Source organism: Barbus barbus (genome assembly GCF_936440315.1).
Source record: "Barbus barbus genome assembly, chromosome: 4".
Taxonomy (NCBI): Eukaryota; Metazoa; Chordata; class Actinopteri; order Cypriniformes; family Cyprinidae; genus Barbus; species Barbus barbus.
The window spans coordinates 8112385-8139074 of NC_136732.1; the positions used below are offsets into that span (position 1 = coordinate 8112385).

Here is a 26690-nt window from a genome sequence, read left to right on the forward strand (position 1 = left end):
TAGGATCAGAATGAAGGCAATGCAAAGAGTGTTTTTCCACAACTTGACACTGCACAGCATCTTGTTGTCTTCAAAACCATCTTTATTATTTGGTTTCTGCATGGACCTGCACGTTCGCCTCTCTTGTAAACACTACATGCACAAATCGGTGGGTGGGGCTAAACAGGCAGCGACATAGAAGCAGATGTAATACACTAATACATCATAGAGTCGTATATTCCACAAGCTGTCATTTTGCCCTAATGGTTTCAATATAAGATGCTTTTAGACTAAGGAGGAAGTCGGAGTTCTGAAACTTACAGGATGTTTTTATAGAACAATGACCTCTTATTTGTGAAAAGATTAAGGGAATTTTGATTTCTCAGTTTATGACCACTTTAAAACTTTGGGGTCAGTAAGATTTTATTTTTTATTTTTTTAAGCGAGAACACATTAAATTAATCAAAAGTGTCAATAAAGGTATTTATAACTCTACAAAGGATTTATATTTATGTTTTCTATTTTTTTTTTTTTTTTACAAAAACATGAAGCAGCACAATTGTTTTCTACATTGATAATAAGAAATGCCACAGTACAACGGCACCAGTGCGCTCACCACACACCAGCTACAGGTGGAGAGGAGAGAGAGTCATAGAGCCAATCAAGTGGATGGGGATTATTAGGAGGCCATAATTGACAAGGCCCAGCTGCAGCAGCAGCAGTTTGGCTAGGACACCGGGGTTACACCCCTACTCTTTTTATGAGAAGTGCCATGGGATTTTTAATGACCACAGAGAGTCAGGACCTCGGTTTAACATCTCATCTGAAGGACAGTGCTTGTTGACAGTATAATGTCCCCGTCACTATACTGGGGCATTAGGACCCACACAGGCCACAGGGTGAGCATCCCCTGCTGGCCTCAGTAACACCTCTTCCAACAGAAAACTATTTTTCCCAGGAGGTCTCCCATCCAGGTACTGACCAGGCTTGGGCTGCAGGGTGATATGGCTGTGGCTCATTATTTTCTCTCAAAGATTTGACTCTGAATGATTGAAACGAGTCATTTTTAAAACGAATCCCTAGCCCAGGGGTTCTCAACCCTGGTCCTGGAGGGCCAATGTCCTGCAGAGTTTTGCTCCAACCTGCCTGTAGCTTACTAGTTCAGGTGTGTTTGATTAGGGTTGGAGCTAAAATTTGCAGGACAGTGGCCCTCGAGGACCAGGGTTGAGAAAGCCTGCCCTAGCCATTTCATGTTGAAGTCAACATGAAACATTAGCATATTGCCCGCCCACTTGTTGGTCTTTTCACGTTGGTCTGAATGAAAATTCATTCTTTGCCACTAGGTGCCGCTTTTGGAGCAGTAACGCTGTACACAAAGCAGCACTGCGCTCACAAATGCTGCTTTATCAGGCATTACAGGCATGATGAAACCAATCAGACCAATCACCGCGGATTAGCATCACGCAAAGGAGGGGTTTGGAAAAATGAATCGTTAAACGAATTGTTTGGGAGTCGTTGAGCAAATAAGGTGTAAATGCATGTTATAAGACATTGAAAGTGTTTTTTGACCTTGCATGTATGTCAACCTGTTGTTGGGGACTTCCAAAACCAAAATATGAACCTTTCATAACCCATAACAGGGGCACTTTAAAAAAACGAAAAATATTTTAAACTGTAATAATATTTACAATATTATTGTTCTTTCTGTATTATCAATCAAATAAATGCACATTTGGTGAGCATAAGAGACTCCTTGTTTAAAAAAATCTTACTGACATCTAACTTTGGAATGGTAATGTATCTTTTTTCTTCCTCTTTTCAGCTAGATACTGTTCGTTAGTCTAAAACTTGGTTGCAATCCATAGTGATTTTTGATGTCTGAGTTGTTCTGTTCAAGTTCTGTTCATTGAATTGTTTGAGTGATTTGTGAATTTTCTCAATCAAAATGATTTTGAAAAATCATTAATTTGTAATCACAAATGACTGGAAAGGTCTTGGTAAAGTCATGGATAAAAAAATGTATGGTAACTCTAAATCCAGTGCATTGGTGGCCCTAGCCAATCAGTGAAGGAACATGAAAGACATTGGACATAGAGATGCTGAAAAAAAGACAGCTGCAGTTCTTGAACCCTTTCTAATACAGTAGAGACGGAACTCTGGTCCCTTTTGAAAGTGCATTTATAGTTTCATCTTGTAAGTAAACTATTCTTATAAATTATTGATTAAACAGAAGCATGCCAGCAGTGCACAATCAGCACCACTTATATTACAAGGTTTTCACTTAGAAGTCACAGTCCTTTTACATGCGGTTTATGGCATTTTGTTTGTGATGTAAATCTGCGTTTTTGCATATGAGACCTCGCACTGGTTCTGATCGCTCTCTGTAGGCCTGAACTTCTGGAGTCTATTTGTCTTCTTTGAGGGTTTTATTACATAACCCCACTTCCGCCAAGCTTTGGCCTCAGCTAAACACGTTGGTGGTCCCTGTCAGCATTTCCCTCATGGATCCCATTTGTAACGGAGGGCTCAAGTCATGTAAGTCTTACTGTGGGTCCTGCCTGAGGTACGGCTCAGTCTTATCAGCCTCTGTCTCTCTGGATTCTGGAAGCGGTATAACGGTTAAAGAGAAGGCACTGCCCAAAGATGTGCATTCTCACTCCACACGGAGGATGGAAATGTCATGGTTATTATTTAAAGTGATGACTGTAGGTGATATTTAGTGTTTGCCAGTTGGGATCCACTTCATGCCATACTTTTGTGTGGTTTTATTTTATCTATGACTCATTTTGTTCTCGCTGCCAGATATTAGATCAGGCCTTTGACAGTATAGCTGTGATATGTTGGTCGAGGTGGTGTTGATGGGTCATCAAATGGGAGGATGAAGATAGGCATGGTATTATTGGCTCTGTGGGCATGAAAAGTGTTATGCATTGTTTCCTTTCCTTATTCTGGAAACAGTGTCTATTTGTGTAATTGAATGTACATGACTGTCCTGGAGGTTTCTGTGGAGATTTATTTCACATTCACCAAATGCACAGAGGAGATAAATGCGATCGAGTGTTTTGATTGAGATTTAATGCTGTTATTGTATGCGAGTTTATTTATTTTGGGCTGAAGTCAGACGGGGGAATCTTGGCTGACCCTTCCTGTTTTGTGGATAAACAATGGGAAGATGCGAGCTCATCTGACTGCATTATCAGATTACCCAGCATGCCATGGACTGGACATTTGGTGGTTATGTAACAGCACATCTGAATTTCTCAGGCTATTTGTGCGCTTTGAGTGTCCATGGAAAACTACATGTAAAAATAGCCTTTGAAGATTATGTTTTAGGAATTCATGCTGCCATTCGTCAAGATTAAGTTTAGGATGACATAATATGGGCAACATTGTAATGTAGTAGCAATATGAAGAGGAAACATGATCATTTCATTAAATCTGTAAAAGTTTTATCAGCCATATATTCAAATGAATTTTTCATCTAAACATTCTGATGCCATATACCAGAACTCAATAAAACTTACTGGATTAATAACAAAGATGAAAGAATTATGATGCTACACTGTAAAAAAAAAATATTTGTGCAATTTGTAAATAAAACAAAGATTATTGGATACATTTTAGAACAATACTATAATAGCAGAAGGTGATGAAAGCAACAGTCATGTCTTATGATCGCTCAACAGGTATTTCAAACCTGGAAAGATGTCAATAAAACAGCTTGCAAACAAAATGTTTCATAACGTTACATTTACCTCAGGAAAGCCATTCAATGTACAACAGCTCATTAGTCAACTAGAAAAGAAAAAAAAACTCTAGAGAGGAGCATTTTGGTAAATTTATATTACATATTCATTATATCTTTGCTAATTTGCAGTGTAATTGTTTGTATACAATCATTTTTTTTTCTCTCTTGTTTTTTGTTTTTTTAAACAAATATCAATTGACTTTTGGAATTTGGACATTAAATCACACATCAGTTTGTGGATCAATTCTCACTATTGACTAAACTTAACTACGACTTTTTGCTCAAACTACTCATCTGCTGCTTATTAACAGTGAGTATGGGGTAGGAGTAAAAGAGCTAAAATATGACAATGTAGAATAAGGCATTAATATGTGTTTATAAACAGCCAATATGCTAGTAATAGTCATGCTAATAAGCAACTTAAAATAAAGTATTAACAATTATTTATATAAATAATATTATATTAATGTACCAACTGACAGGGTTCTCTGTATATACAGTATTAGTTGAGGGCAGTTAAAAAAAATTACAATGTAATGATATTGATATTAAATCAATTCATGAAAGCTGTGTCAATACTCAGTGGTTGCTATAAAGTGTTTTTTGGTTTTAGCAACGGATTTTATGGCATTGTCAGATAAAAATTGTACGATTGTTTGCTTAGTAAAGTAACAAAAATCCTCTCTACAACAAGCTACATGATCTGAAGAATCATTCATGACAAACAGTGTGAGTTTTAGGAGATTCAGCTGGAATTAACAGCGGTGGATCTTTTTCCATCTTAAAAGCCTCAGAAGAGCAAGAGGAAGCAAACGGATGAGCGCGGCTCTCCTCGTAGATGTCGTATCTAAGCAACAGCCGCAGAAAAAGCCTTGATTCTTGTTGACATCTCTCTCTGTCAGATACCAAGTGTAGGCGATGTGGAGAGTCAAATTAATGGCCTCTATCACTATCACTGTCAGACCTTGGGAATGAGTTTTCTGTGCATTAGAGCTTCTTAAGAGATTTGAGCAATGTTTTCCACACATTCAGATTTGAAAAAAGTGAGCTCTGTTTAAGTTGCTTCCAAATGTTCTTGTGAGAAAGACTGAAAGAGACACGTCTCCCCCTTTTGGTCATTAATATAAATGCAGCCTGCCCGTTTTGACAAGTCAAGTCAAGTCAATGTTATCAGTCTCTGGGGCTCATCTAGGTGTCCTGGCTGTAGAGGTCATCTCTAGGTGCTGATCCACCATCTGATCTGGATACAGTCTGGATCTGGGTGGCTACGATGACCTTGGAATAAGAAAGAAACTAATATTAGCGTAGATGCCATTCTTCTAACAATGTAACAAGTACATCAACGTTTTTTGGGAAGTGTTCCCGGTTCCAGTTGACCTAATTAATGCAGCCTAACAATCCTTTAACGGATTGGAATTATAGAAATGTGATAGTGTATTATGTGTAAACCAGGTTAAAGAGATTGGTCTTTAATCTAGATTTAAACTGACAGAGTGTGTCTGCTTCCCGAACAGTGTTAGGTAGATTGTTCCAGAGTTTGGGCGCTAAATAGGAAAATGATCTCCCACCCGCAGTTGATTTTGATATTCTAGGTATTATCAAATGGCCAGAGTTTTGAGATTGCAGTGGACATGAAGGACTATAATGCGATAAGAGCTCACTCAAATACTGAGGTCCCAAACCATTAAGGGCTTTATAGGTAATTAGCAAGATCTTAAAATGTATACGATGTTTAATAGGGAGCCAGTGCAGTGTTGACAGAACCGGGTTAATGTGGTCATACTTCCTGGTTCTAGTAAGAACTCTAGCTGCTGCATTTTGAACCAGCTGGAGTGTGTTTATTAAACAAGCAGAGCAACCACCCAATAAAGCATTACAATAATCTAACCTCGAGGTCATGAATGCATGAATTAATGTTTCTGCATTTGACATTGAGAGCATAGGTCATAATCTAGATATATTTTTAAGATGGAAAAATGCAGTTTTACAAATGCTAGAAACATGTTTTTCGAACGAAAGATTGCTATCAAAAAGTACGCCTAGGTTCCTAACTGATGACAAAGAATTTACAGAGCAGCCATCAAGTATTAGACAGTGATCTGGTTATTACATGCAAAAGTTTTTGGTCCAATAATTAACACCTCATTTAGCAGTAAGAAATTGCTAGTCATCCAGTTTTTGATATTAACTATACATTCCGTTAGTTTTGCAAATTGGTAAGTTTCATCAGGTCGCAAAGAAATATAGAGCTGGGTATCATCAGCATAACAGTGAAAGCTAACACCAAGTTTCCTAATGATATCTCCCAAGGGTAACATGTAAAGCATGAAAAGTAAGGGGCCAAGTACTGAGCCTTGAGGTACTCCATACTGCACTTGTGATTGGTATGATACCTCTCCACAAATTGATGGGGGTCAGATAAGTACGACTTGAACCATGACAGCAACGATTTGTACGATTTAAACTCTGACAGCAACCTTCTTTGTTGCTGTCAGAGAATCATTTAGCAGTAAACTTGCCAAAGTAAGATGAGATGGTGGCACTTCCTGTGTCCACGCTCCTCAAAGCCTGTTTATACATTACAAAATAACAGTGGTGAATAATTTCAACTAATAATAACAGCTCATTAGCTATTTTTAGCATCAAAACAATCTTTCGAATCAAACTTGATGTTTTCTCTTGTTTCTGTTTTTGTTTAAAGAGTGTTTTAGTTCACATTTTTGATTTCTTTCTCTTTAATCAGTGGGTGAGGCCCGAAATCTGATTCCCATGGACCCCAATGGTCTGTCAGACCCGTATGTGAAGCTCAAACTCATCCCAGACCCCAAGAATGAGACCAAACAGAAGACCCGCACCATCCGCTCCTCGCTCAACCCCACCTGGAACGAGTCCTTCATGTTGTGAGTCTGTCAGCGTTAAACACACCCTCTCACTGCATTGTAGATGAGTTTTCTGATGCGTGTTTGTGTGCAGTAAGTTAAAGCCGTCGGATAAGGAGCGCCGTCTGTCCGTGGAGGTGTGGGATTGGGACAGAACCACCCGGAATGACTTCATGGGCTCCATGTCCTTTGGTGTGTCTGAGCTGCTCAAAGCTCCTTTATGTGGCTGGTGAGTTAAACACCACAAACAAATAATTATTTTAATACAGTGCCTGATATTACAGTATAAATCATGTTATTCCTGTATTTTGAGTTAAATGGTGCGTTCACACTACAGCTCTTATTCAAGCAATGAACCATAAAAGGACATGCTTTGCAGTGATTTTACCACAGGTTCTTAGGCACAGTGCAACATGGAGTATAATAAATGTAGCACACAGTCTTAAGGTCATTATTGTATAAAACTGTAATAATATTCTATAAAGAGTTGATGTTAATAAAAAAATTACAATTGGTCATAAGTTTATATACACCTTAGTGAATATGTGCAGTGTTGAGGAGTTACTTTTAAAAGTAATGCATTATAATATTGTGTTACTCCCTAAAAAGTTACTGATTGTGTTAGGTACATTTTATGGAAAGTAATGTGTTGTTACTTTTGCGTTACTTTTTCTCATCTGGGTTGGGCTTGTTTGTTTGTTTTAATATAAAAATATATATATTTTTGGCAAATGTAAAAGCCCTTTCACACCAGAAATGAATAGGCCTCCGGATGAAGAATATGTACATTTAAAGACATTTTTGCTTATTAGTATGGTTGAATTGGATCAACAGAAAATACATAAATTAATAAAATTGGCACTCTGGAAGCCCCTCAGGACAGACACGGACAGGAACACAGGATGGGGACCTCCAGAGCGGAACAGACAGATGGAGGCCATGGCGAAGCTTTGAGCTCTGTAGGCCATGGCAGAGCAAGGGGCTCAGGGGGCCATGGCGGTGCAGGGAGCTCAGGAGGCCATGGCAGGTGGTCTTCGTGGCCGTGGCCGTGTCCTCGTCCCGGCCGCTCCAGCCGGAACCCTTCTACCCCCCCCCCCTTCAAATGTGAAAGGGCTTTTACATTTGCCAAAAATATATATTTTTTATATTAAAACAAACAAACAAGCCCAACCCAGATGAGAAAAAGTAACGCAAAAGTAACAACACATTACTTTCCATAAAAAGTACCTAACACAATCAGTAACTTTTTAGGGAGTAACACAATATTATAATGCATTACTTTTAAAAGTGTCTCCTCAACACTGCACATATTCACTAAGGTGTATATAAACTTATAATTAATTGTATATAGTTGTAATTTTTTTATTAACATCAACTATTTATAGAATATTATTGCAGTGGCGGAGCTGGGAGCTCAGGAGGTCATGGAGGTGCAGGGAGCTCAGTAGGCCATGGCAGGTGGTCCGGCCTCCGCCGACGATCAGGGCCACATACATCATCTCCCGGCGCCGATCCACTATCTGAGCCGGACACGGACTGAGAAACAGAATAGAAACAGACAAATATTAGCGTAGATGCCATTCTTCTTATGATGTAACGAGTACATCATGTGTTATGGGGAGTGTTCCCGGTTCCAGTTGATCTAATTAATGCAGCCTAACAATCCTTTAACGAATTTGAATAATAGAAGTGTATTAGTGTGTTATGTGTAAACCAGGTTAAAGAAATGTGTCTTTAATCTAGATTTAAACTGACAGAGTGTGTCTGCCTCCCGAACAGCATTAGATAGATTGTTCCAGAGTTTGGGTGCTAAATAGGAAACGGATCTGCCACCCGCAGTCGATTTTGATATTCTAGGTATTATCAAATGGCCAGAGTTTTGAGATCGCAGCAGACGTGGAGGACTATAATGTGATTAGAGCTCGCTCAAGTACTGAGGAGCTAAGCCATTCAGGGCTTTATAAGTAATTAACAAGATTTTAAAATCTATATGATGTTTGATGGGGAGCCAATGCAGTGTTGACAGAACCGGGCTAATATGGTCGTACTTCCTGGTTCTAGTAAGAACTCTAGCTGCTGCATTTTGGACCAACTGTAATTTGTTGATCAAGCGTGCAGAACAACCACCCAATAAAGCATTACAATAGTCTAACCTTGAGGTCATAAACACATGAATTAGTATTTCTGCATTTGACGTTGCGAGCATAAGTCGCAATTATTTTACTGTTTTTATTAATTTTTTTCAGGAATACTGAATCTGTTTTTGTGCAAATGAGATAAGTAAATGCATGTTCACATTTAGTCTAGAACTACAGTAACCGTCATGTTTACCTAATCTAAATTGCTAAATTGCTTTAAACAAAATAAAAAAATGTTGGTCACACTTTATTTTAAGGTCCAATTTTTTACTCTTAACTAATTAATAGTTAGTAAGGTAGTTGTTAAGTTTAGGTATGAGGTCGGATTAAGGGATCCATAATATGGTCATCCAGAATAAGACATTCATATTTGCTTTATAAGTACTAATAAACAGCCAATATGCTAATAATATGCATGCTAATAAGCAACTGCTTAATAGTGAGAACTGGTCCCTAAATTGTGTTACCAAAACATTTTTACACCCCCCTCTTAATGCATCACGTTGACGTCTTGAGCATTATGTGGTTTAACTGCTTCGGACATACAAGAGAGTATTAAGAACTAAGTGTATGTAAACTTTTGAATAAGGTCATTTTTATAAATGCATCTATTATTTTGTCTTGTAGATATCTGATATTTGCAAAATCTTATTCTGGGCTTTACCAAAAAAATGCTATTTTTATAATCCCTGTTATTTATTTATTTTTCATTATTAACATTTAAAAAGGTGTGTATAAACTTACGACCACAGCTATAGCTTATAGATTCAACTGTCGGCCATTTATGAAAAAAAAAAAAAACAGTTAGGGAACTAATGATTTGTGTATTAATACACAGCAGGTGCAGACTATTTTACAATGACTTAGAAATTTTAGAGCCATAATAAATTATTATAATGTAATATAAAAGTAAAATAAAGTGTCAAAACATTAAATAGTAATAATACATGAGATTTAGTACTGTGAAATCTGGCAAAGAAGAGTTTCTGTATTATTTGAAATGAAATAAAAAAATTCCTGATCTGATTTGCTCCCAGTATCACCTTAATATCACTGGTTCTGATCGTTAAAAAAGTCAATACTCTCAGCTTCTAGTTTCGACAGTGTATCTTATAAATTACAGAGTGATCTATGGACAAAAGAGTGTGACTTATTTTAATATAGAGAGATAGAGACCAGATCTGCTACCTCGGCTTTATAATGTCATATTTATGACAACAGGAAGTACGGTTTCATACTAAAGCCATAAATCTACAGATGACAGCGTACCGTCATTAAAGCATTTTAATGCACATTGCTGTGGTTTATGCCTTTTTACAGCCATGCTTTATATGCAGGCATGTACTTTTTGTAAACAAAGTGTGCCATGGAAATACCCTGGTATGCTCCTATTACTGTACCATGCTTTTTTACCATGACTGTATCATGATACTATTTAAAGTTTCAGTTGTGTCTGATATTCTCTTGTTTGACAGGTATAAGATGTTAAACCAGGAGGAGGGTGAGTACTACAACGTGCCCATCCCAGAGGAAAACGACATTAACCTGGAGATGCGGCAGAAGTTTGAGGTGAGCGTGTGTGTTTATCTCTTCAAACACACTCATTCATGACTCATTGTCATGCCAGAGGAGCGTTGAAGAGTCCTGCACGGCTGTTCACTCTCAAGTCAAGTGATTAAATCGCGCTTTAATGTGTAGTGAATGTTCAAATAACAGCAGCGTCCCAGCAGTGCTGAATATTAGGATGCACTAATGCGGCTAAGACTAGATCGTGACTCTCGAAGACCAAAAAGCCACTGTCAGGGTCACCATAGCAACCGTTTCCATGGTGAGATCTCGTGGTTGGTGTGTTGGTGGGATGCTGAGGGATGCCAGGGACACGATGGGTGCTGAGATCCCTTTGTCAAGTGTTTGCTTATTATGCAACGACTATTTGGCTTTATAATGGTTTGCTATTGTGTGTCTCTCTTTTTGGAAACTCCTCAAACTGTTTTGTTTTTTTCACATCAAACAGTCTTTTAGTGATTTCACTATCATTCATTTTCTGGGGTATTGTGGAAACCAGGCCTGGCATATGAAGCGGCATGGTTTTGACAGTGTTCATGAATCACGACTTTTAGATGAATGTGCAGTTTTCTCAGACAAGCACATACTCAGATACAGTGACACTGAAAAGTATTCGGACACTTCAGTCACTTAAAAAGCCTTGCACAATCTAATAAACAGACATATACAATATATTACATTATGTATTTCCCCACAATAAAAACTAAAGAGCTTTGATCATAAAACTTTTTAAATGGCATTATGTATAATTACAATGCTGCATTTATTTAAAAAATAAAATTAAATTCCACAAGTTTGTTGGGTTTAAAATGTTAAAACAATCAAAATATTGTTTATAAATTAATGTGACGCTTAGTTTGGGCACAACTTGTGGTTGTCAGTGGATCATGTTGATAGTTAATATGATAAACTTAATCCGTGGTTAATTTGCATGGACACCTGTGTGAACATGAAGGGAACTAAGCAAAAAATATCCCAGAAAAATGAACCCTAGGATTGTTTCTTTGATTATGCAGTTAAATTCAGGTGTTTTTAAATGTGGCTTAAGTGTTCAAATACTTTTTGGGCCACTGCATATAAAAATAAATAACAATACAAATATAAATAAAATAAAAAACTACAGTTATCTGCAGTAATCGACCAATAGAATAAAGTATTGCATCTTAAAAAAGAATTTAAACAAAAGTTTGGTGGGCAAAATCTATTAATACATTTTACTGTCTTTTGGTTGTAGTAAAGAGTAGTACAAATTTTGAACTACCTTTGCAAAAATTTTATTTGTGGAAAACTAATTTGTAATGATGGTTTGCACTTATTTGAAAGGCTAATCTAAAAAAAAAAAGTGAGATGAAGAGCAAGTGTCCGTCTTTAAACGTTCTCCTCTTGTTGGGAAACAAATGTGTTTTGACGAAACAGGGACTAGGTATTGCAAAATTAGGCACTAGATTGTTTTTCCAACATTTTTATTGACAATGTTTGCTTCAAATACTGTCCTAGCAACTATGAGCAGAAATAATGCCAAACAATACTAGACAGTCTGGTAAAATGCTTTCTGTATGCCCTCTTCTGCAGTTTTGCTAATGCTTGTGTCAGTTGTCTGACAGTGAGGGATTTGTCTGTGACTGTTGGTTTGACCGATCCTCTCTCCTTGTTCTGTAACCTTTGTTTCCTGCCTTTTTGCATCTACAGCAGAAGTCTGAAAAGAAAAGACCTGCTGTGTCTCCACAGTCCCTGTGTATCCCTGTATGCAGATAGCAGACTAACATCCCAGTTTTTCCCCTCTTATAGGCCTGTCAGTTCAATATCCACCTGCTGAAGGTAGCCTCCTCTCTCTGCCCTGTTCGCCTCCCGTCTGTCTCTATCTGTTCATCTTAGAGTATTATAATTCACTCCCTCTGATTATTTGTGTGGCTCAGGCTGCTACAAAGAAATCAGATTTACTAACAAAGATGCAATCCAACTTCTTTCAGGTTTCTATTCACTTTCACTTACACAATTCACACACACATTCTTGCTCTTTCTTTATTGCTCCAATGAACATCCACTGACATCTGACCTCTGATTAATGAAAGAGGTGATAAAAATGGTGCCATCTGAGCATGAAATATGATTGTTAGATTAATATTATAATTTCAAAACTATGAATGAATAGTAGTGACCAGCAATACTGTATATACACTCACCTAAAGGATTATTAGGAACACCTGTTCAATTTCTCATTAATGCAATTATCTAATCAACCAATCACATGGCAGTTGCTTCAATGCATTTAGGGGTGTGGTCCTGGTCAAGACAATCTCCTGAACTCCAAACTGAATGTCAGAATGGGAAAGAAAGGTGATTTAAGCAATTTTGAGCGTGGCATGGTTATTGGGGCCAGACGGGCCGTTCTGAGTATTTCACAATCTGCTCAGTTACTGGGATTTTCACGCACAACCATTTCTAGGGTTTACAAAGAATGGTGTGAAAAGGGAAAAACATCCAGTATGCGCGGCAGTCCTGTGGGCGAAAATGCCTTGTTGATGCTAGAGGTCAGAGGAGAATGGGCCGACTGATTCAAGCTGATAGAAGAGCAACTTTGACTGAAATAACCACACGTTACAACCGAGGTATGCAGCAAAGCATTTGTGAAGCCACAACACGCACAACCTTGAGGCGGATGGGCTACAACAGCAGAAGACCCCACCGGGTACCACTCATCTCCACTCCAAATAGGAAAAAGAGGCTACAATTTGCACGAGCTCACCAAAATTGGACGGTTGAAGACTGGAAAAATGTTGCCTGGTCTGATGAGTCTCGATTTCTGTTGAGACATTCAGATGGTAGAGTCAGAATTTGGCGTAAACAGAATGAGAACATGGATCCATCATGCCTTGTTACCACTGTGCAGGCTGGTGGTGGTGGTGTAATGGTGTGGGGGATGTTTTCTTGGCACACTTTAGGCCCCTTAGTGCCAATTGGGCATCGTTTAAATGCCACGGCCTACCTGAGCATTGTTTCTGACCATGTCCATCCCTTTATGACCACCATGTACCCATCCTCTGATGGCTACTTCCAGCAGGATAATGCACCATGTCACAAAGCTCGAATCATTTCAAATTGGTTTCTTGAACATGACAATGAGTTCACTGTACTAAAATGGCCCCCACAGTCACCAGATCTCAACCCAATAGAGCATCTTTGGGATGTGGTGGAACGGGAGCTTCGTGCCCTGGATGTGCATCCCACAAATCTCCATCAACTGCAAGATGCTATCCTATCAATATGGGCCAACATTTCTAAAGAATGCTTTCAGCACCTTGTTAAATCAATGCCATGTAGAATTAAGGCAGTTCTGAAGGCGAAAGGGGGTCAAACACAGTATTAGTATGGTGTTCCTAATAATCCTTTAGGTGAGTGTATACTGTATATATACTGTCAAAAGATGATTAAGTGATACTACAACCTATTATATACCTATTGTAAGGCAACAGTGTATTTTGCAAATTATTACATTAAACATAAAATCTGTCAAATAAGAGTTAAATCTATGAAATCTATCAAATAATCATTGGCTCCTTTCACACACAGACACACAAACACATTTATTCCAGTTCTTCAGCCATAAGCACTGCAGTTGTTAGTAAATAGCACAGCAGAGCACAGAAGCTAAAGGACAGGCAATGATCTTTTGGCTGTTTGTGATCTGCATCGGCCTTCTATAGAAGGTTTCCTCACACTCTGACCCTGAGCATGCTTCATGTGCATCCTGAACGAATGACAACTAGATCACATCTTTTTATTTAGCACCACAGAACGATTCTGTTGTAGACACTCACTGAAAAAGTGTATTAACACTGTTTTTGTTTCACTGCACTGCTGAAAGTCTCAAGTGCACTTGTGTTTGGGTTTGCATGTAGATGTAAAGCGCACTTAAATGAGATCTCCAATAGGGGGCAGCACTTGATAACTCTTATAGATGTGTCTGATGTTTGCTATTTCTCAAAGAGCAACATGCTAATGAAATGCCTATTTTTTAACCCTTAAATATGTGCATGTGAGAATAGATGCATAACAATGTATTATTGGGTCATTGTCTAGGCATTATTTGCTATATATAATTAGGAAGTGTACATATATTTTACAAAATATTGTTAGGTGTGTTTAACTTTTGTATACTTAACTTAAAATTTATTCAAATGCATGAATTGTGTACATACATGTTATTACACTGTAATTACAATTAATGTACCATTATTACGCTGTAATTACAATTAATGTACCGTTATTACACTGTAATTACAATTAATGTACCATTATTACGCTATAATTGCAATTAATGTACCGTTATTACACTGTAATTACAATTAATGTAACGTTATTACACTGTAATTACAATTAATGTAACGTTATTACACTGTAGTTACATTTTAATGTACCGTTATTACACTGTAGTTACATTTTAATGTACCGTTATTACACTGTAATTGTAATTAATATAACATGTAATTATATCTGTAATTACACTATTTCACATATTATTTAAAATGTGCATCTTAATTTGTACCCCGATGTAGATAGTATCATATCCTATTATATTAATATAATAGTAACTCTGAAAACATGAAAACGATGTTGTGTGGGTGGCTGTATGGTAACTCTTCTTCTTTGAAAAGTTTTACACAGGATGTTTATATGCTGTGTTTATTTAGATTAACCCTTACCATATTTATTTTTTAGCTGCAAATGCAGATATTTTGATACTGTAGTTTTACAGAATGGCATATATGTACACAAGAAATAAAGGTAACACTTTAGTTTAGGGACCAATTGTCACTATTAACTAGTTGCATATTAGCTTGCATATTACTAGCATATTGGCGGTTTATTAGTGTTTATAAAGCACATATTAATGTCTTATTCTGCAGGACCATATTTTAGTTTTCTTAATCTGATTTAACTACTACTATACTAACTATTAATAAGCAGCAATTAGGAGTTTACTGAGGAAAAACTCATACTTAATAGTTAGCTAATAGTGAGAATTGGTCCCCAAACTAAAGTGTGACCATTATGTCTCTATTTTTAAAATAAAGGTTCCAGAAGGATTTTCTGAGCAATGCAATGAAGAACTATTTTGTGCTCCCCAAAAAAACATTTCAGTGAACAGTTCTTAAAAGAACCATTTGAAGAGCATTTTAATATGAAGAACCTTTTTTTTCCTTCTAAAGAACTTTTTTTGTGCAATGGAAACTTTCATGCATGTTACAGGTTTTTCTAATGAGACCCTAAAATTGCATCTTACTTCAGGTGAGAAATATCAAAACAGATTCTAGTACACTATTGTTTTGCCAAAAAGTACAATGTAATTTGCTATGTAATCTATGAAAAAAAACTTATCTTACATTTTAGCTTTAGAAATTTGCACAATGTCCATTATAATACACTGGTTCTATTTGGTGTCCAGCAAATGAGACATTACTTGCTGTTGTTGTTTTTTATCTTCTAACTCCTGCTGTATAAGATTGGATCTGCTGTTTAAGAAGTCTCTAAGAAAGCTCTTTGTGTTAATAATTGAGCATGGTAAACCTAAAATCAACCACACGATGGCTCCCTTCATAAAGTAGGTTTATCATCCAACATGTATAACAGATGCTTTTATTCAGAGTGGTTTACAAATGAGGAATGCAAAACAAAATATTGATGATAAAGGGGCAGTAACATAAGAATGGCTTAGAAAATACCAGCTAGAACTAAATTGTTTGGGAGTGTGATAACAGCTTGTTGAGAAGAGCTTGTGTGTTGGTACCAGAACCAGTTATACATTTCTCTGCAAGTATCTTTAATTTAAATTTGATGTGATAGCTGTTAGCATGTCCATTCGGGATCTCCACACCAGCACAGTAAACTTAGAGTTACAGAAAGAGAAACTGAGAGATCCTAATAATTAAAAAAATAAATAAATCATGCATCACAGCACTGATTCAATTAATAATGCAGCTGCAATCAGTCACATACTTGTGTAATATATCAGTATTGTGTAAGTCCTTAGCCATGCAAGTCTGCACACCTGCCTAATACACATTAGTTATTTGTAGAGGACATTAGGATGACACCACTTTAATAATTCTTGGAAATCATTATCAGTGTGACAGAATTTATAACAGCCGCCTCAAATTAAATTAGCATATGAAACCTTTGATAATTCTTAAAACGCCATCAGAATTGCAACGGGATTGACAGCACAATTTTATATGTTATGGAGGCATAGGTTGTTTATTAGAAAGAAAAAAATATATTGCTATTTTTGTCAAATTGTCAATCATTGTTTACTGTACAAAATCATGGTAACAATGCTGAGATTTGTTTTTATTTTATTTAATGATAGAACATTATTATTATTATTATTATTATTATTACTTTATTATTATTATTATTATCAAAATGGGTATATTTGTAAAAATATATATATATTACTCAAATTTTGCTTAGAAAAATAATACCGGTAACACTTTACCGTAGTACAGGGACCAGTTGTCACAAGTTGCTTATTAGCATATTGGCTGTTTATTAGTAATTGCAAAGCACATATTCTGCATGAAAATATTCTACATCCCTAATCCTACCTAATGCCTAAACTTAACAACTACCTTACTAACTATTAATAAGCAGCAAATTAGGAGTTTATAATGAGTTTATGTTAATAGCGAGAATTGGACCTTAAAATAAAGTGTGACCAGAATACCTATAATAACAGAAATAGTGTTAGTTGTTAATTGTAGAAGTCATTTTCTACACACACAGTATGTTAATAAGGGACGCAAAAGGCACCCATTTTGTAGAATGAGCATTGCACATTTGTAGTATATCACAACTGACCACAGCGGACAGCTATAATTAGCAGATATGAAAAAAATAAATAAATAGAGAGTGCATTAGTGCCCTAGATGCTCTGTGGATTTTTACACCAAAACAACAGCAAGTGAAAGTGCAGTATACAGTGAGAGTGTGTGAAAGATGTTGGAGTTGTAATTGCGGGGTTTGAAGGAAGGTGAAAGCCCCTCATTATCACTGTGAACCGGTGAACCATGAAGAGTCTCACTGAGCTCCACTGAATATGAACGCCACAAACAGAGCAACATCATGCTTCACTTAAAGACTCCATACTGTTAATAGTGCTATACTTCATGCTTCCAGTTAACAGATCTTCTCAAACTTCTGACAGTCTGTACAGGAGGCTTGTAATTTTCTTAACCAGATGAAAAGGCTATAAGAAAGTGTGTACATTGATATTGAGGTGGATATTTGTGACGGACACAATGCAAGTAATGGAAGATGGCCTGTGTGTCAACCATGAGTCAGGTTTATTTAGCATGCTGCACCATACTGGGGTGTTCACACTGACAGCGAATTGGAGTGATCGGTCTCATACATTTTTATTGAGTTGGCCATTAAGGTGACATGAACGTCAGCAACCATAGGCAATGCAACAAAACAGAGCAGAGTTTAACTGTAGGGCACCTTCACACTAGAGAAAGAAAACAGTCAGGTCAATCTGAAATCAAGCATTTAAATACAGTCAATTGCATTTTGCATTTAGTTTGGGGACCAATTATCTCTATTAACTATTAACTTCCTTTTACCTCAGTAAACTCTTAATTGGCTGCTTATTAATAGTTAGTAAGGTAGTTGTTAAATTTAGGTATGGGTAGGATTTAGGAATCTAAAATATGGTCATGCAGAATAAGGCATTAATATGTGCTTCATAAGTACTAATACTAGTACTAAGTACCTTTACATCCCTTTGCCACACCATCAAAACTAAAATCAGTGGATTTACTGTGTCAAGCCTAGTGAACAGGCTGTATGGTGCGATATAGTGAAATTGTGTGACTCACATGCCGACTGATCCAGTTGGACACAGCAGCAATGCCACAGCAACTGACAGTGACTGGGTGACCTTCAGCGACTGAATCACTGTTAGTGTGAATGGACTTTAAATTAACCCAGACATTAAAGCCAAGCTCACTCTAGGTCACCATGATATGCCTTACTGTATACAGAACAGACTTTGAGAAGGGTATGGGAGCAAATTGTAAGGATGAGCCTGGAGATTGTGTTCTCGTTCAGTTGGCCTGAAGATCTCCACAGCATCTTTAGATCTCTCTCCAGCAGCTGTGGACGTCTCTCAAGCCCAGCACACATTTTTCTGCATGTCCTGTCATTTTCACTCAGGCCTGACCATGTTACAGCACATTTCTAAGAAGTACCATATTGTGTAGTTGAGCACGCAACAGAGTGCTGTGGAGGCTCATGTGTGTGTATTTGGGCATGGATTGGTTATTGATCACTTGCCATCACTTTTGTAGAAAGCAAAGTTCGGTCCTGGGAAGAAAGTCATCACTCCCACTGATCATCGACGCTTCAGTTTACCATCCGGAATCATGAACAGAGTTCAACTCAATGACTTCCATTTTCTGGCTCTTCTGGGCAAAGGCAGTTTTGGGAAGGTAAGTCACATACTCACTGGTCCTGTCATGCCTCAAACAAATGTTTGAATGTCTTTTGAAGATTAATCTCACAAAGATTCTCAGTGGAGTGAATAAGCCATGCTTAACTCTCTAAAATTTTGTAAAGCCAAAAAGTCTGAAGACTAATACCATAGGTTCTGTGGATAAAGGTGCAGTCACATTATTGAAATTTCATCAAAATTTCACTGGCAATAAAGGGTCCATTGTCTCATCAATAGCTTAGCAGTAGCTTTGTATAAAGCACAGCTTACACAGAAGTCAAGCAGCTTTCTGATGAATTTGAGTACTTATAAAGAAGAGAAATCTGCATGGAGAACGTTTTCTCCCTCACACAAAACTTGTGACTGCACTGAGTCCTATTGGAGTGACTCAATAGCCGTGTTTCCACTGTCGGGCCAAAAGCGGGCGTGCTAGTGCATGCCAGGGCCAGTCACATTTCCACTGTCACTTCTGGGGATTGATCGTGCCTCGTCGGTGCTTCCTCGGGGCCAACGGCCGGGGTTTTTTGGCCCGACGAAAACCTTGGGCTAAAGCAGGCCAGCTGGGGCTAGAGGAGTGGTTATGAACAAAGGTGGAGTTTCTCTTTTGCCTTTCTATTTAGATAGAAATGATCTTTCTTTCTAAATGGGATGTATACTGTGACTACAAATAAACAGAAACAGACTCGACTGAATATGTAGGGTATTTGTCCTCTTTCCGTTCACATCACTTTATTTCTGTGAATAATTTTAAATCCTGATAAATTAATTCATTATGACCAATGTATCACTTAATAGGCTATTGCAAAACATAGTTTTGTGATCACGCTAGTTCCAGTGACTTATTTCTGATTAATTTTCTGATAAATCTTCTCTTTGTTAATGAAATGATGGGGTTGTGTGACGTTGTTACAGAGAGGCGTGTAAAGGGCGGGTTTTAGTGAAGCGCAACAGAGTTTCTGGCCCGACGGTGAAAACGCAGCATGATTTTGGGCTCGGTGCTACAGGTCTGAGGCTATTAACCCCGTCCGGCCCGTTTAAAGCACTGGCTTGCACTGGCCCGACAGTGAAAAAGCGGCTAATTACACCTGCGAAATTATACCAAGCAACAGTAAATGTGACATTTGCATATGCCAAATGACTTACTAACCCACACCACGAGTTTCAGCTCAGTGTGTGTTTGTTTTCAACATAGGTAATGTTGGCAGAGATGAAGTCCACTGAGGAGCTGTATGCCATTAAAATCCTGAAGAAGGACGTGGTGATCCAGGATGATGATGTGGAGTGCACAATGGTGGAGAAGAGAGTGCTGGCCCAGAGAGATAAGCCACCTTTCCTCACCCAGCTGCACTCCTGCTTCCAGACTGTGGTGAGAAATGCATCTCTTTATATCTATTGTCTTTTGCTTAAGGTTCTTCACAGCGATGCCATAGACCATTTTTGGTTCCGCAAAGAACCATCTCTTTCTTACCTTTTTATAATCTGAAGAACCTTCTTTCGCCAAAACGAATCTTTTGTGAAACAGAAAGTGTGAAACAGCTGAATAAATAAGCTTTCCATTGATGTATGGTTTCTTGGGATAGGACAATATTTGGCCGAGAGACAACTATTGGAAAATCTGGAATCTGAGTGTGTAAAAAAATCGAAATATCGAGAAAATCACCTTTAAAGTTGTCCAAATGAAGTTCTTAGCAATGCATTTTACTAATCAAAAATTACGTTTTGCTACATTTACGGTAGGAAATTTGCATAATATCTTCATGGAACATGATCTTTACTTAATATCCTAATGATTTTTAGCACAAAAGAAAAATCTATCATTTTGACCCATACAATGTATTTTTGGCTATTGCTACAAATATACCCCTGCGACTTAAGACTGGTTTTGTGCTCCAGGGTCACATATGGTTTCAGTAGATTTTGAGTAAAGCACTCAGGTCATATTGACTGTTCTATGATAATTTGATTCTGCTTTTAATAGTGTTTTTGTCCTCTTTGGAGTTTGACAGTTACTTTCATTGTGGAAAAGAGCTGCATGAAGAAGAAATTCTCATTCTCTGTTTCATAGAAAGATGAAGACAAACAACTGATGTACGTAATAGTTCAGGGGTTTTGTAAGTGTGAGACAGGGGAAGTCACACCTCCAGGAGTCACAGCAGGCCGCTCTCAGTATGGGCATCCTGCTGATGAATAATGCAACAGATCCCAGCATGCCCTCTATAAATATTCATGAGCTGCACGCAGACAGCAAACCAGCCATCATGTCCACTCGCATTTCACTCCAAACACCGTAACTCTCCATGGGTTGGTCACAATGCTTCTTCAACATAACTGGTGTCAGAGTAAGCTGACACAGCCCTTTTGAAAAGGTCTGCAGAGCTGTTCACCAGTGTATATTGTGTTTTGGGGCTGTGGTGGAGTCCTCACCAGAGTTTGTAAATAGCATAGCCAGCATGACTTCCTTATTCAATCAGGGTTTAAAGATTGGGGCACTACTACAAAGTTAGATATTATTATCATGGTGACAAATAAGCAGAATTTGCACCAAAACTGTAGAATACATCTCAGAAAACCCATTTGTGAGCCAGCAGACCATCCTTACTGTTGAGCCCTGAGACGCTTACGAGACATTTGTGACCCTGGAGCACAAAACCAGTCATAAGTCATATATTCGTAGCAATAGCCAAAAATACATTGTATGGGTCAACATTTTCAATTTTCGTTTTATGCCAAAAATCATTAGGATATTAAGCAAAGATCATGTTCCATGAAGATATTTTGTACATTTACTACCGTAAATATATCAAAACGTAATTTTTGATTAGTAATATGCATTGCTAAGAACTTAATTTGGACAACATTAAAGGCAATTTTCTCAATATTCAGATTTTTATGCCCCCTCAGATTCCAGATTTTCACATAGTTGTATCTCAGCCAAATATTGTCCAATCCTAACAAACCATACATCTATGGAAAGCTTATGTATTCGGCTTTCATGTGATGTATAAATCTCAGTTTCAAAAAAATTACCGGGTTTTGTTGTCCAGGGTTATGAAATGCTTTAGTCAATATGCAATATGTGTTTGGTTGTGAAAGTAATCAATTTACCAATCTGAGAAAGAAAAAAGGGAAGTTCACAGCAGATTTTCCTGACACCAGTGTTTCTGTCATACAGTATATCAATATGTCAATTGCATCCTGTCTGATCTGAGGTCAGTACATGGATTGATTCAGTACTGCATACAGGGGCTTACTTGTTTATTTTCTGCAGCTGTACAATTGATCTCATTTGTCTTTTGTCAGGATCGTCTGTACTTTGTAATGGAGTACATTAACGGTGGAGACCTGATGTATCACATCCAGCAAGTGGGCAAGTTTAAGGAGCCACAAGCCGTGTAAGACGTGACTCACTTCTTACTGTCAGTCAAAAACACACGAGAACAGTCTAATGATGAACACATTAGTCAAGCAAGACACATAGCTTTAGATGTGACTGAACATGCTGGTTCGTCTACACAGTGTGTTTGTGTGGCTATGCAACACCAGCTTAATGCATGCTATACTGTGAAAAGTGCATGGTAACCTGTTCTCATTTCTTTCCAACACCAACACATTCCAACTTAAAATGCTGCCAAATGTACTCTAATCCTTAATGAAGGTTTGTCTTAGATTCTTCAAATCAGAATAAATTTAAAAGCTGTACAAATACTACCATGTTTATTAAACAGTTTAAATATTTATAATTTTAAATGGTCATTTTTTTATGTTTTTTAATTACTGTACACTGTAAATAATGCAAAAACACATACAGTATAAAAATGGCACAGACGAAAAGCTGTAAACATTTGCTCCATCAACACCCAGTCTTCACGCATGAATAAAACTGCAAACATATTACCAGGAAACCTATGAGGAGTGTTCACGAAGAGCTGCTCCTGAAATAGTTGTTCATGTTGTTATTCTAACATATGTATGTGTGAGCAGCAAATGTCTGAGCTCCCAACTCCACACCATTTTTTCACCTTGTCAACAGAGGCTAGAAAATTTCTGCTGGAACAATCAATGCAAGTTTATTTCCTTTGCTTCTTGTAAGGGCTGGGATGTCAGTCTGAGAAATACAAAACAAAATGTCCTTTACATGTTAATGAATGTGTGATGTTAACTAATCGGCACTGTGTTGTGTTGACAGATTCTATGCAGCAGAGATTGCTGTCGGACTCTTCTTTCTTCACAGGAAGGAAATTATTTACAGGTGAGTGGATTACAGCATCTTTAGTATTAAAGTACGTAATTGCTCTACACAGAATTGAGGAGCACAGTAGATCTTATAGATGCAGTCACATGCTGTCAGTGTGTCACCATCAGTGGAAAACACACATTAATTGGAGCAGATGTGACTCTCCACATGATCAAATTAGATTAGCTGAGTACAGAGCTAGAAACAGCTGAGATGGCGTCAAGACAAACCTATTAAAATTCCGTTTTCTTTATTACTGTTACAGCAGTACAGAGAAAGACCCTTAGTTTATATGCCACATAACTGCAGTATATTCAGGACAATCATGCATTGTACTGTTTAGCTTTTACTGAGTATCTAAAGAGTTGAGAAAAAAAATGATATGCTGGTTAGGTATGTTTTGAAGCATGGCTGCTGGTTTGAGCTGGTTCTTAGCTGGTCATGTGCTGGTCCTAAGCTAAACAGCTCCTTCTCAGGACCAACTTAGGACCAGCACATGACCATCTTAAACCAGCTCAAACCAACAGCCATGCTTCAAAACATACCTAACCAGCAAATGCTGGATTTTTCAACAGTGACAGTGAAATCACAGTTGGATTTTTGTGACTTTTAGTCCATGTCTGTCAGTGAGCGCCTAAAAGTTTATATATACAGTATTAACTGGGAAGATGGACTGAAAATATTGATGACTTGCAATCATAGCAAATGTTCTCTTCAATAATGCCTGCAACAAGCAATATAATGAACCAAAATGCTGTAATGATCTGTAATACCTTTAATGGAAGTCTATATCAAGCCATTTTAAAAGCAATATGTTTTTTCAAATATTTGCTTATATGTGACCCTGGACCACAAAACCAATCATAAGGGTCTTTTTTTTTTTTATTGAGATTTATACATGTATACATTTATACATAAGCTTTCCATTGATGTAAGGTTTGTTGGGATAGGACAATATTTACTGAGATACAACTATTTGAAAATCTGGAATCTGAGGGTGCAAAACAAAATCTAAATACTGAGAAAATCGCCTTAAAAGTTGTCCAAATGAAGTCCACAGCAATGCATATTACTAATCAAAAATTAAGTTTTGATATATTTACGGCAGGAAATTTACAAAATATCTTCAACAAACATGATGTTTACTTAATATCCTAATGATTTTTGGCATAAAATAAAAAAATTATCATTTTGACCCATACAATGTAGTGTTGGCTGTTACTACAAATATAACTCTACTACTTATGACTGGTTTAGTGGTCCAGGGTCACTTTTTTTTTTTTTTTTTTGCCGATTAACTGGTTATGTATCACAGCAATTCCTACATGTAAACAGCGCTTGACACTTTCTGACATCTGTGTGAATTTTGAACAAAATTTGCTGGGTTTACCAACTTCATCATGATAGGAGATATTCAGAAGTAGTGGATATAGATAAAAATACCATTTCTGTATCTGTTTTTACACACTTTTTCTGTCGAACAGAATGTTACAGATGCTGTACATAGAACACATTTGTGTAAAAAAAAAATTAAGAAAAACTATTACTCAGGTTTTAGCAGGAAATGCCTGTGTCATGCACTGTAAAGAAAATAATGAACCGTATTGCTTTAATGAACTGTAATTCACTAAAATAGTCTATGTCTTAGACTTTCGGAGTGTTTAAAAGCAAATGTTTTCTCAAGTTTGATTTTATTTTGTTAAAGCTTTTACATAAAAAAAAAATTATAATCATTTTCATTACAGCAAAATGTTATGCATAGAGCTTAAGCTGTTTTAAACTGTCAGCTCCCAGCTGTTATTTGCAATAGCTAACATATCCATATTCTAGAGGATTGCTACCTGAACGAGATGAAAATGATAGACATCAGATGTGTGGAGATTAAACACAGTGTCATTGAAAACACATATTGCTTGTTGTAAACAACATTACTCAGGGTTTAGCAGGTCCGAAACACCCAAGAAATGCAGTATAAATATTCCTCCCCAGAGAATGAGTCACTCTCTGAGGAGAAGGGTGCTGTAAGAAAGGCTGTTTATCTGCAGCGCTGTCTGCATTCAGCTCCACACTCGCCGTTCCCGTCCCTGCAGGGCTGCAGCGTTCATGCTCTTTGATGATGAAGGCTGAGCGTGGCTGAGGTCGCCCTGACCTCGCTTATACTGTCCACTCGCACGCGGCCATACGCTCCCACAGCTAAAGACCACACTATTAACTGTGAACTGTCTGCCGGGTGAAACAAGGGAAGGCAGATACACAGTGTCTGCCATGAACATTAGTTATCTGCAGTGAATTTCATACTCCTGGTTTGTGCATTTTGTCCTCAGAGATCTGAAGTTGGATAACGTGATGTTGGACTCCGAGGGCCACATCAAGATTGCAGACTTCGGCATGTGTAAGGAACACATGTATGAGGGCATGACGACACGCACCTTCTGTGGAACGCCGGATTACATCGCCCCAGAGGTAAGGGACGACTGAGACTGCATAGAAAAAAGCATTTACCTATATTCACCCATAATGCCACCCCAAACCTGTATGACTTTATTTCTTCTGTGGAACACAAAAGGAGATGTATCTTGGCCATTCATCAATATAATGAAAGTTGAGAGGAGGTAGGTTATCAAACTCCAGGGAGAGAGTGATAACTAATGTCAAATGAAATCGAATGGCCCGGTTGCCTCTGTCATATTCACTGCATGTAGGACACAACCTCAGGCCTTGAAGTCCTCACCCTTGCTGACCTCTCAACCAGACTCACACAAGCTTATAAACACACAACTCATATAATATCAGACAACCCAGGCTCTTTGTAAAAACTTACCTGTGGTGATATCTCTGCAAAATGATATTATATTGCTTCTTTTCACAGCACTTTCAAAATGAAATGTCCAGGGAGTTTTCAGATTTAGTTTTATCTGAAACAGATTAACATGAATCCGGAGTTTTTGATGGCAGTTCAGAAATGAAGGTTAACCTACACTAAACCCTTAACTTACTGATAGTGTCAATAAAAGAAAACAAGACACACACATGCATTGCCGAAGTAATCATGTAATTTTAGCTTGTTTCTTCAAATCTTTGCGCTCTTTTATCATGGCTCATATTTCATGGGACTCGTACCCGAGTGCAAGTGCATTGTGGACCAGGTGAGCTACTGAGTAAGTTTACTACATCAGAAAAGCCATACATATGGAGCTGATTATGTGAGGCAAACATCAAAATGTATAAATCTTTCAAATCATGCTCTATGATAAAAGCATTTCAAAGTCATTTCATAGTATTGTGTAAGGAACCGCATGGAAATACAGTGCCCTCCACTAATATTGGCACCCTTGGTAAATACGAGCAAAGGTGGCTGTGAAAACATACCTGCATCTTTATCCTTTTGATTTTTCAAAAATCAAACCTATCATTGAAGTAAAACAATTGAAAGTGTGTGTGTGTGGGGGGGGGGGCATCTCATTGTGAAATAAATGCTTTCTCTAGTTCATGTTGGCCACAATTATTGGCACCAAATTATTGCAATGTCCTTTTCCCACGATAACAGCTCTAAGTTTTCTCCTATAATGCCTGAAGAGTTTGGAACACTTGTGAGCATCTGATAAGAGATCAGAGACCATTCCTTCATCCAGAATCACTCCAGATCCTTCAGATT

The 26690-nt window shown here is 37.6% G+C and overlaps 1 protein-coding gene across 1 annotated transcript in view; it reads left to right on the forward strand.

Annotated features, from left to right (window-relative positions):
* The window catches only part of LOC306867304 (protein kinase C alpha type-like), a 207216-nt gene that overhangs the window by 153788 nt on the left and 26738 nt on the right, over positions 1-26690 (forward strand). The window contains exons 6-13 of the mRNA XM_079412907.1: positions 6471-6627; positions 6701-6835; positions 10220-10313; positions 18659-18799; positions 19994-20167; positions 22102-22193; positions 22988-23050; positions 25360-25498. Coding sequence (XP_079269033.1) covers positions 6471-6627; positions 6701-6835; positions 10220-10313; positions 18659-18799; positions 19994-20167; positions 22102-22193; positions 22988-23050; positions 25360-25498 — 995 coding nt within the window. The remainder of the gene's footprint in view (positions 1-6470; positions 6628-6700; positions 6836-10219; positions 10314-18658; positions 18800-19993; positions 20168-22101; positions 22194-22987; positions 23051-25359; positions 25499-26690) is intronic.